At 45.4% G+C, this 11,361-nt stretch overlaps 1 protein-coding gene across 1 annotated transcript in view; it reads left to right on the plus strand.

The window, feature by feature from the left end:
- Window positions 1-1,698: 1,698 nt before the first annotated feature.
- Window positions 1,699-11,361, plus strand: part of camk2b2 (calcium/calmodulin-dependent protein kinase (CaM kinase) II beta 2) — a gene marked incomplete at both ends in the record, with an annotated part of 20,941 nt that continues 11,278 nt past the window's right edge. Inside the window, 5 exons of the mRNA XM_084159338.1 lie at window positions 1,699-1,760; window positions 4,002-4,096; window positions 10,472-10,531; window positions 10,692-10,746; window positions 11,208-11,211. Of these exons, the coding sequence (XP_084015464.1) occupies window positions 1,699-1,760; window positions 4,002-4,096; window positions 10,472-10,531; window positions 10,692-10,746; window positions 11,208-11,211 (276 nt within the window). The remainder of the gene's footprint in view (window positions 1,761-4,001; window positions 4,097-10,471; window positions 10,532-10,691; window positions 10,747-11,207; window positions 11,212-11,361) is intronic.

Below are 11,361 nucleotides of genomic sequence, written 5' to 3' on the forward strand. Positions count from 1 at the left end.
GAATACCCACCCAGTTGACTACTTTAAAATGGTGAAAGCCCTCAAAGGCAATGTCCATGCAAAAACTGGTTATTTCTAAGTAGAGATCTCTATATGTCTCTATGGGTCCCTGCAGATCTACAGGAGTGCCTGGTGGCAGACTTGACATTTAACAGTAATGCCAGAGGAGGGCGCTATAAAAAGATCGCTCTGATTCTCCTCAGTGCAGTATAATATTCCTTCTTGGTCTGAGAATGGCAGTATCAGATGAATAAAATAGAAGATGGATAGCAGAACTAATATATCTAGAACTGGTCAGATGCTCAGACAGACAGCATAGACACCGGCAGACAGTTCTTTAAAGATGAATGTAGTCACAGACACTACTTTATGCATTAATACAGTCGCAGACGGTTCTTTAAAGATGAATACAGTCACAGCACAGGAGGTTGGGGCAGATTAATTGTGGAGGACGGGCTTGGGGTAATGGCTGGATCGGAATTAGTGGAATGGTATCAAATACATCAAACGCATGGTTTGATACCATTCCATTCGCTTCGTTCCAGACATTATTATGAGCTGTCCTCCCCTCAGCAGCCTCCACTGAGTCACAGATAGTTCTTTAAATATCAATACAGCCACAGAGAGTTCTTTAAAGATCCATAAAGTCACAGATAATTATTTAAAGATGAATACAGTCACAGATAATTTTTTGAAGATCAAAGGGATTGTCTTTGTTCCTCAGGTCTGAAGTGTAGAAGCTTTGCTCCTAAGAATAGAGTTATTCGTGATGTCAGTGTAGAAGAACAATCCAAGAATAGAGACAATAGACAGTAGTAGCCTATGACTCAGCATATCTCTTCCATCCCAGGTCAGTTACACTGGTGCTTTAATTTGCCCAGTTATTCAAGTGGACTGAAATAGGTGCTGTTGGCAAATGTTATATTTAGGAGCCTGTATTCATCATGCTTTATAGTCAATTATCTACAGGAGGGGCCAGTTATCACAGGAGAAATGTTGAGGTACTGCGTTGAGCACCGGCCCACTTCAAGCACTGATGTTGCCTACCATGGACCACACTTTGGTTTGAATTGGTGTGTGTCGGGTCATTTTTAAAATACGATAATCAAAGTATAACAAACACTCAAATGTACTTTTGTTCACATTGTTAGATTTATGGCAGTTTAACGATATTTACTGTCTAACAGTTTCGACACACTAAAACATAATCCATTTTATTTTGGTAGACCTAAGAAAAGACGTCAATCAATTGTATAGCCTGTAGGCTATATCTGTTCCAGATGCTACACATGATTGGTGATGATGATGATGATGATGATGAAGCCAAAGCCTGTAAAGAATTTATCTGATTCTGATGTGCCAGGTGTTGTCGAGCCGTTGCAATGCCCCCTGGTGGTAGAAAAAGTATGTGTTGTATTTACAGCGCGCTCGTCCGTGCAGAAACGGAGTGAAAGGCGATTGAGCGACACACTTTCGGAGAGAGAGAGTGAGAGAGAGTAGCACCACTGCCTCCCCTCCACTCGAATAGCCTACATATCTGTAGGCCTATTTCCTAGTGCTCTCTGGACAGAAAACGCATTACACCGCGGCATTTTTTTTGGACATAGAATAACTAGGCTACTCAACAGATACATCCAATATCAATTCACTTGAAGACGGGATTATTTCGGTCGCACAACCGCCGCGAATAAACGGAAGATGGCAGTGACTACCTGTACACGTTTTACGGACGATTTCCAACTATATGAAGAACTCGGAAAGTAAGGCGTTTCTGCATTATTGCTTTATGATGGCACCATCATTGTATCCTCATCCTGTTATTCTATGGTTGCTTTGCATCGTTGTATGTTTGCAGATGTGTATGGGTTGTTGGAGAGGCAGCGCGGCGGAATGGGGGTCAGAGCGCATCTCTGCTGATCTCTCACGTTCGCAGCAACACAGCTAAACAAAACGCACGTTTTCACTCTGTTTTGAAGTGCAGCCTCGACATGACATACAATATTTAAACTTGAAGATAAAAGATGGGCTAGACTACATTTTATCTGCTTGCCGCATGGTCTGTAACAACAGCATCAGTGGGGACTGGGGACATGCTGTAGCGGTCTGGAGTGAGAGGAAGTGTGCCAATTTGAGCTGTCAGAGATCAGAGCGGCATGGGATGTTTTGTAATTGGGGTCTTGAGAGAGGATGGAAAGATAGGTGCGGCAGTGTGTGTGACTGTGTGTGTGTGACTGTATGACTGTGTGTGAGAGTGAGAGAGAGAGCGAGAGAGAGGGTGTGTGTTTGAGAGAGAGAGAGAGAGAGAGTGTGTGTGTTTGAGAGAGAGAGAGAGGGTGTGTGTTTGAGAGAGAGAGAGAGAGAGAGAGAGAGAGAGAGAGAGAGAGAGAGAGAGAGAGAGAGAGAGAGAGAGAGAAAGAGAGAAAAAAACTGTACCACATAGCAGGATAGGTGTGTCAGGCTGTGTGGGGGTGGGACTGGGTAGGGGGGAGTATTCTCCTCATTCTCTGTCAGGAGGAGAAACATATTTTATAGATCATAATACATCCTTATGCAAACAGAACTGCAGATATGGTGCCATTATGGAATCCAAACATTTGCTGCACATATTACCATAAAGTGTAGCCCCTAATACTAAGAGTTCTACCAAGAGGTCTGGACCTTTATGGCACAGCATGTAGTGCACTTGTATATGTAACTGCAGGTTCACTGGCGTGTGTGTGTGTGTGTGTGTGTGTGTGTGTTCTGGCCTGTGTGATTAGCCAGAGACAATAGCCATGCTGTGGTGGCAGCAGCTGTCCCAATAGATAACAGGACCTTCATTACAGTTCCTGTAAGGATGGCAGATTGTCCCTTTTTGGTGTGTCTGTGTGCGTGTGTCTCACAAGTCTTTCTCTGCTGCCGTAAGCCTGCTGTCTCTGTATATATACTCTTACACACTCACCTGTCATGGCATTTAAGAGTGTGTGTGGGAGACGTGGGGGTCTAGTGTAAGCATGAGAGTGTGTAAGACAGTCAGGTTAGAGAGTGTGTGTGTGTGTGTTATTATGTAACAGTACTAAGGTGTTCTATATATAGCTCAGAGAAAACGACACAGACAGTTAATGCTGTTTTCCCTGCTGAGTTAGTTATGCAAGCTCCCCCCAAAATACCAGCACTGCTACAGTACACTCTCTCTCTCTCTCTCTCTCTCTCTCTCTCTCTCTCTCTCTCTCTCTCTCTCTCTCTCTCTCTCTCTCTCCTCTCTCTCTCAAACACACTCTCTCTCTCTCTCTCTCTCTCTCTCTCTCAAACACTCTCTCTCTCTCTCTCTCTCTCTCTCTCGCTCTCTCACTTCTCTCACTTCTCTCACCCTCTCTCTCTCGCACTTTCTCTCTCTCTCTGTCTCTCTCTCTCTCTCTCTCTCTCTCTCTCTCTCTCTCTCTCTCTCTCTCTCTCTCCTCTCTCTCAAACACACTCACTCTCTCTCTCTCTCTCTCTCTCAAACACTCTCTCTTTTCTCTCTCTCTCTCTCTCTCTCTCTCTCTCTCTCTCTCTCTCTCAAACACTTCTCTCACTTCTCTCACCCTCTCTCTCTCTCTCTCGCACTTTCTCTCTCTGTCTCTCTCTCTCTCTCTCTCTCTCTCTCACTCACTCACATACACAGACACAGACACACACACATACAAATGGTTGTACGCACACACAGAGAAATCCTTGAAAGACAGTTTTTGTTGTTTTCTCTTGAGTCTTCTCATTTGCATGATGTGCTGCTGAGCTGCTTGTCACGTGTCTCACACTCAAATGACTCCTTTCAGGAGAAATGTCTTTACTTTTGAAAGGCAGATGTGAAAGCAGTAGAGGGGAAGTGGATAAGGATAGGCTTTCAACTTGTCCAGTTCTTTCAGATCAGTGGGAATGTAGGAAAGGAGACAAGGGGAAAGTAGAGGAAGTGACTAGAATATTGAAATGCTGCCAGGGCTAGGTGATGTCTAACACCTGTTCTATTTGCCTTTGTTTCCCAGGGGAGCGTTTTCAGTGGTGCGCCGCTGTGTCAAACTTTGCACCGGCCAGGAGTATGCTGCCAAAATCATCAATACCAAAAAGCTCTCAGCCAGAGGTGAGACACATACACCCACCCACACGCAAACAATATGTGCCAACTGTCAAATAGCTGGGGGTAAGCTGTGTGGTATTTGTTGAAATTATACAATATAACGTTAGCTTTCCCATCTCTATGCAGTGTGTGTGTGTAGTGTAAGCGATATATATACAGTATCTCACAAAAGTGAGTACACCCCTCACATTTTTGTAAATATTTGAGTATGTATTTTCATGTGACAACACTGAAGAAATTACACTTTGCTACAATGTCAAGTAGTGAGTGTACAGCTTGTATAACAGTGTAAATTTGCTGTCCCCTCAAAATAACTCAACACACAGCCATTAATGTCTAAACCGCTGGCAACAAAAGTGAGTACACCCCTAAGTGAAGATGTCCAAATTGGGCCCAATTATCCATTTTCCCTCCCCGGTGTCATGTGACTCGTTGGTGTTACAAGGTTTCAGGTGTGAATGGGGAGCAGGTATGTTAAATTTGGTGTCATCACTCTCACACTCCCTCATACTGGTCACTGGAAGTTCAACATGGCACCTCATGGCAAAGAACTCTCTGAGGATCTGAAAAAAAGAATTGTTGCTCTACATAATAATAAGCCATTTAGCAGACGCTTTTATCCAAAGCGACTTACAGTCATGCGTGCATACATTTTTGTGTATGGGTGGTCCCGGGGATCGAACCCACTACCTTGGCGTTACAAGCGCCGTGCTCTACCAGCTGAGCTACAGAGGACCACACATAAAGATGGCCTGGGCTATAAGAAGATTGCCAAGACCCTGAAACTGAGCTGCAGCACGGTGGCCAAGACCATACAGCGGTTTAACAGGACAGGTTCCACTCAGAACAGGCCTCGCAATGGTCGATCAAAGAAGTTGAGTGCACGTGCTCAGCGTCATATCCAGAGGTTGTCTTTGGGAAATAGACGTATGAGTGCTGCCAGCATTGCTGCAGAGGTTGAAGGGGTGTGGGGTCAGCCTGTCAGTGCTCAGACCATATGCCGCACACTGCATCAAATTGGTCTGCATGGCTGTTGTCCCAGAAGGAAGCCTCTTCTAAAGATGATGCACAAGAAAGCCCGCAAACAGTTTGCTGAAGACAAGCAGACTAAGGACATGGATTACTGGAACCATGTCCTGTGGTCTGATGAGACCAAGATACACTTATTTGGTTCAGACGGTGTCAAGCGTGTGTGGCGGCAAACAGGTGAGGAGTACAAAGACAAGTGTGTCTTGCCTACAGTCAAGCATGGTGGTGGGAGTGTCATGGTCTGGGGCTGCATGAGTGCTGCCGGTACTGGGGAGCTACAGTTCATTGAGGGAACCATGAATGCCAACATGTACTGTGACATACTGAAGCAGAGCATGATCCCCTCCCTTCGGAGACTGGGCCGCAGGGCAGTATACCAACATGATAATGACCCCAAACACACCTCCAAGACGACCACTGCCTTGCTAAAGAAGCTGAGGGTAAAGGTGATGGACTGGCCAAGCATGTCTCCAGACCTAAACCCTATTGAGCATATGTGGGGCATCCTCAAACGGAAGGTGGAGGAGTGCAAGGTCTCTAACATCCACTAGCTCCGTGATGTCGTCATGGAGGAGTGGAAGAGGACTCCAGTGGCAACCTGTGAAGCTCTGGTGAACTCCATGCCCAAGAGGGTTAAGGCAGTGCTGGAAAATGATGGTGGCCACACAAAATATTGACACTTTGGGCCCAATTTGGACATTTTCACTTAGGGGTGTACTCACTTTTGTTGCCAGCGGTTTAGACATTAATGGCTTTGTGTTGAGTTATTTTGAGGGGACAGCAAATTGACACTGTTATACAAGCTGTACACTCACTACTTTACATTGTAGCAAAGTGTGATTTCTTCAGTGTTGTCACATTAAAATATATAGAAAGAGGAGTGGGAGGAGTGGGAGGCCCCGGTGCAAAACTGAGCAAGAGGACAAATACATTAGAGTGTCTAGTTTGAGAAACAGACGCCTCACAGGTCCTCAACTGGCAGCTTCATTAAATAGTACCCACAAAACACCAGTCTCAACGTCAACAGTGAAGAGGCGACTCCGGGATGCTGACCTTCTAGGCAGAGTTGCAAAGAAAAAGCCATATCTCAGACTGGCCAATAAAAAGAAAAGATTAACATGGGCAAAATAACACAGACACTGGACTTTTTCTTTGCATAATGCAAATAAAATAAGTTCATGTTCATTTTTAAACAACACAATACTAATGTTTTAACTTAGGAAGAGTTCAGAAATCAATATTTGGTGGAATAACCCTGATTTTCAATCACAGCTTTCATGCGTCTTGGCATGCTCTCCACCAGTCTTTCACATTGATGTTGGGTGATTTTATGCCACTCCTGGCGCAAAAATTCAGGCAGCTCGGCTTTGTTTGATGGCTTGTGACCATCCATCTTCCTCTTGATCACATTCCAGAAGTTTTCAATGGGGTTCAGGTCTGGAGATTGGGCTGGCCATGACAGGGTCTTGATCTGGTGGTCCTCCATCCACACCTTGATTGACCTGGCTGTGTGGCATGGCGCATTGTCCTGCTGGAAAAACCAATCCTCAGAGTTGGGGGACAATGTCAGAGCAAAAGGAAGCAAGTTTTCTTCCAGGACAACCTTGTACATGGCTTGATTTATGCGTCCTTCACAAAGACAGATCTGCCTGATTCCAGCCTTGCTGAAGCACCCCCAGATCATCACCGATCCTCCACCAAATTTCAGAGTGGGTGCGAGACACTGGCTTGTAGGCCTCTCCAGGTCTCCATCTAACCATTAGACGACAAGGTATTGGGCAAAGCTGAAAATTGGACTCATCAGAGAAGATGACCTTACTCCAGTCCTCTACGGTCCAATCATTATGGTCTTTTGCAAACCTCAGCCTGGCTCTTCTTTGCTTCTCATTGATGAAGGGCTTTTTCTAGCTTTGCACGACTTCAGCCCTGCCCCTAGGAGCCTGTTTCGAACCGTCCTCGCCGTGCACTTCACCCCAACTGCCGTTTGCCATTCTTTTTGTAGGTCACTTGATGTCATCCTACGGTTGTTGAGTGACATTCGAATGAGTTGGCAGTCATCCTGGTCAGTAGAGAGTCGTTTTCACCCTCTGCCGGTCTGTAGCTTTGTTGTCCCCAATGTCTGCTGCTTGAACTTGTTGTTATGAACCGCCGTCATTGACATTTTAAGGATGGAAGCAACCTGACGCTCACTGTATCCCTCTGCCAGTAAAGCCAGAATTGAACCCTTCTTTTCCTCATTCAAAACTTTCCTTTTCAACTCTTTTGGCATGGTCAATAGTTATTTTTTGATTAATATTACTTTTGAGGTACTATTAGCACTGTTTTTGCCATTCAACTGGTCCTATTGCAGGAGGATAGTGATGACCACAGCAGTGGTTTTTATACTTTTCCTCGTTAAATAAGATTTGATTCAGGTGATCACCTAATCAGTACCTAATTCAGTAGAATGAGGTGTGCCTGTGTTGGAATTCAACAGACACTGGAATGGATGTCATACATGTAGAGATGCTTATTTAAGAAAAATTTGCAGTGGTCTCTTAATTTTTTCCAGAGCTATGCCTCTAAATGTGTGCGTGCATGTGTGTGTCCACGTGTGTGTGTGCATGTATGCGTGTGTCTATATGTGTGTGTGCTTCTGGTGTCCTAGATCTGCAAGCTCACATTAACATATTTGAGATGCCGCTTGATTCTACAGATTGAGAGTCATTTATGCTACTTTTGATAGAGAGAGAGATGGAGAGAGAGACGGAGAGAGCGAGAGAAAGAGAGGAGAGAGAGACAAAAGGGGGGGGGAGAGAGAGAGAGAGAGAGAGTAGAACCCTTTCTACTGCCAACAGATATGGCAGGACAACCTCTGAAGCTCTTCATTTAGAGACAAGGGCTGCATCTCAATAATCTACAGTCGCTGACCCCACCTTTCCCTCATCTCCTCCACCATCTGCAAAGGGCTGAATATCTAAAAGAGCTGGTCATCCAAATTCTAGTCTCCTCAGCTCAGAGCAGAGGATGGAGAGAACAGGAAGAGAGGAGTCAAGGAGAGGGGGAGAGGACACAAGGAAATGAGGACACACACAGACACACACAGACACACACAGCCACACACACAGACACACAGACACACACACACACACACACAGAGACAGACAGACAGACAGACACAGACACATACAGACACACACACACACACACACACAGACAGACACAGACACATACAGACACACACAGACACACACACACAAACACATACAACACTCATATTTTGGTAGACTGTTAATCTGCCCTGTAAATATCAAATTATAACTTTCTGCCTCAAACAATATTAAAACACTCAATTAAACACTGAGAGCTTGGCTAGGCCATCCCCCCTCATACTGATAACACACACACACACACACACACATCAGCATGCCCCCCCAGCCTGAGTCTGTTTTGTCACGAAATCAAAGCTATTCCCTCCATGTCCTCATAGAGAAGGTTCAGGCTGGTGTGTGTGTGTTTGTTTGAGTTGATGTGTGTGTGTGTGTACAATCCCCGTTACAGGAAGTCTCAAAGGCCAGTCTCAGGATGGAAATAATGCACATAATATGATTTTTATAATGAACAGTATCCTTGAGGAACCTGTCAGACAGGCACGCACACACACACATACGCACGCACGCACGCACGCACGCACGCACACACACACACACACACACACACACACACACACACACACACACACACACACACACACACACACGCCTCACATGAGGCTACTAAACAACACCAGGGATGCATCTGAAGTCAACAGTCTAAATTCTCTTCTTAGTTTCCTCTTCTCCTCTCCCTCTGAACAGGACAGCTGAACCTTCACGTCAGTGAAGGAGGAGGGGAGGGGAGGAACACATCTTACACTATTAAGATGCACCTGATTGTCAGCTGTTTCTAGCCAATAGGAGATATCTTATGATGAGAGAGAGAGGTGTATAAATGATAATAATTATGTGGGTGCTTATATTTATCCTATTTCACACATGTACAAGTGTGTATTAAAAAACATGTGAATTGGATATGTGTATATCCCAACACCCCTTGAGAGAGTGGGGTCACAGTCGCCATTGTCCTGCGCCCCTTAAGCACATCTTTCAGCTAGGGGATTTGAACTAGCAACCTTTCGGTTACTGTCTTAACGCTCTAACCGCTAGGCTACCTGCAGCCCTATTCAGTGAGGTGGAACTGGAACGTTCATAATGTTGCAGACAGAAATGTAACAACTACAGCCGATGACATTCCCTAATCTGCATGATAGACAATCATATCAGTTCTACACAATACATTTATTTCCTGGTATAACTGGGCTGAGCTGAGCTGGCTGGGTTGTATTGTATAGAGCTATAGTACCCATTACTAAGTTTGCTGTGGGACTTCCTGACAGTGTAACCTGACACAGTAGATCTTGTATTACACTGGCACCCACAATGTACAACACTGATCTACTGTTAATAGGTCAGATACTGCAGAGCGCTGTGCTGCAGCTGGATACTTTGGGAGGTCACCTTGGAGTAGAGGGAAACACACAGTTTAGAAACCGGGTTTCTTAACCTTTTGTGTAAAGAAAAAAAGAACGTTGAAATGAGTTTAAGGTACCGGGGGCTGGTCTAGTGGGAGCGCTTCTGGACCACACTATGTCCCTCTCCTCTATCTCCCCATTTCAATCAATCTAAATTGGTGCCAGCTGACCATCTGAGGGAATGGTCAGGGAACAGCCAGCCACATCAAGGGACTGGTGGTGGTCCATGGACCCTGGTGTGAGAACCACTGGATTGAATGTAAGGAGGTGGAGCTGACCTCTGACAGGACCTAACATCTGGGATATGTATGGATTATTTACATACACTTCCCTATGGGCTAAAATAGGTTGTGTGTGCCAACATTGATTCCTCTTTATTTCAAAACATTACAATACATTCATTACAGAATTCACAACACACTAAGTGTGTACCCTCAGGCCCATACTCCATACCACATATCTATACTTTATCTCTACCCTCCTCTATTCTACTCCTCTCCCTCTGTCCCTCCATCTCTCCATCATCTGAAGCTATAGTAAGGGGAGTTAATATGGGGCAATTGAAACCCTCAGGGTATCTACTATATCTACAACCTTGTGTGTGTGGGCAAGTGTGTGTGCGTGCAAATGCGTATATTGATGGGGACTTCATATTCTAAAATATTTCTCGCCTCCTGTTGAATACACTTATAGCAAACCTCTGATATCCTCCTGTTGTGGTAATGATAATATGATAGATCATATTGTACCATATTATGATATCATTGTATCAAGATTATATCTTCTTATTCTCTCCTCAGATCACCAGAAGCTGGAGAGGGAAGCCAGGATCTGCAGATTGCTCAAACACTCCAATATCGGTCAGTACCTGAAACTCTCTCTCTCTGCAGCTGGGGCTGCAGCACAGGAATACAGTAGAGAATATGTTTTCTGCTGACGTTCTCAACCCATCTCTCTCCCCCCCCCCCCACTCTCTCTCTCTCTCTCTCTCTCTTTCTCTCTTTCTCTCTCTCTCTCTAGTTCGTCTCCATGACAGTATATCAGAGGAGGGCTTCCACTACCTTTTGTTTGACCTGTGAGTGGCAGCGCTCTCCTCTCCTCCCTCTATATCTTTTATCCCTCCCTCCTTCTTCTATCCTTCCTCTTCCCTTCCATCCCATTTTTCTGCCTTTTCTTCTCGCCTTCCTTCTTACTGCCCTCTTCTCTCATCCTCCCCCTCTCCTCTTCCTTCCTCTTCTTCTCTCATCCTCTCCCTCTCCTCTTCCTCCTCTTCTCTCCTCCTCACCCTCTCCTCTTCCTTCCTCTTCTTCTCTCATCCTCTCCCTCTCCTCTTCCTCCTCTTCTCTCATCCTCCACCTCTCCTCTTCCTTCCTCTTCTTCTCTCATCCTCCCCCTCTCCTCTTCCTTCCTCCTCTTCTCTCATCCTCCCCCTCTCCTCTTCCTTCCTCTTTTCCTCTCCTCTCCCCGTTTCCAAGGAGATTTTTCCCTATTACATAACCCCCCCCCCCCTCTTTGCACATGCTCAGTTCCATCTAGCTTTGCACACACACACACACACACACACACAAACTCCCCTGCAGTGGAGCCTGTCTCCATGGCAACCGAGCCAGAGAGATTCCTGCAGAGCCGGGGTTTCCCCTAACGAGGACATCCCCCCTCCGCTGTGTGTGTATATGTGTGTTCGTATGTG

This window comes from Coregonus lavaretus (genome assembly GCF_964263955.1).
Source record: "Coregonus lavaretus genome assembly, chromosome: 4".
NCBI lineage: Eukaryota > Metazoa > Chordata > Actinopteri > Salmoniformes > Salmonidae > Coregonus > Coregonus lavaretus.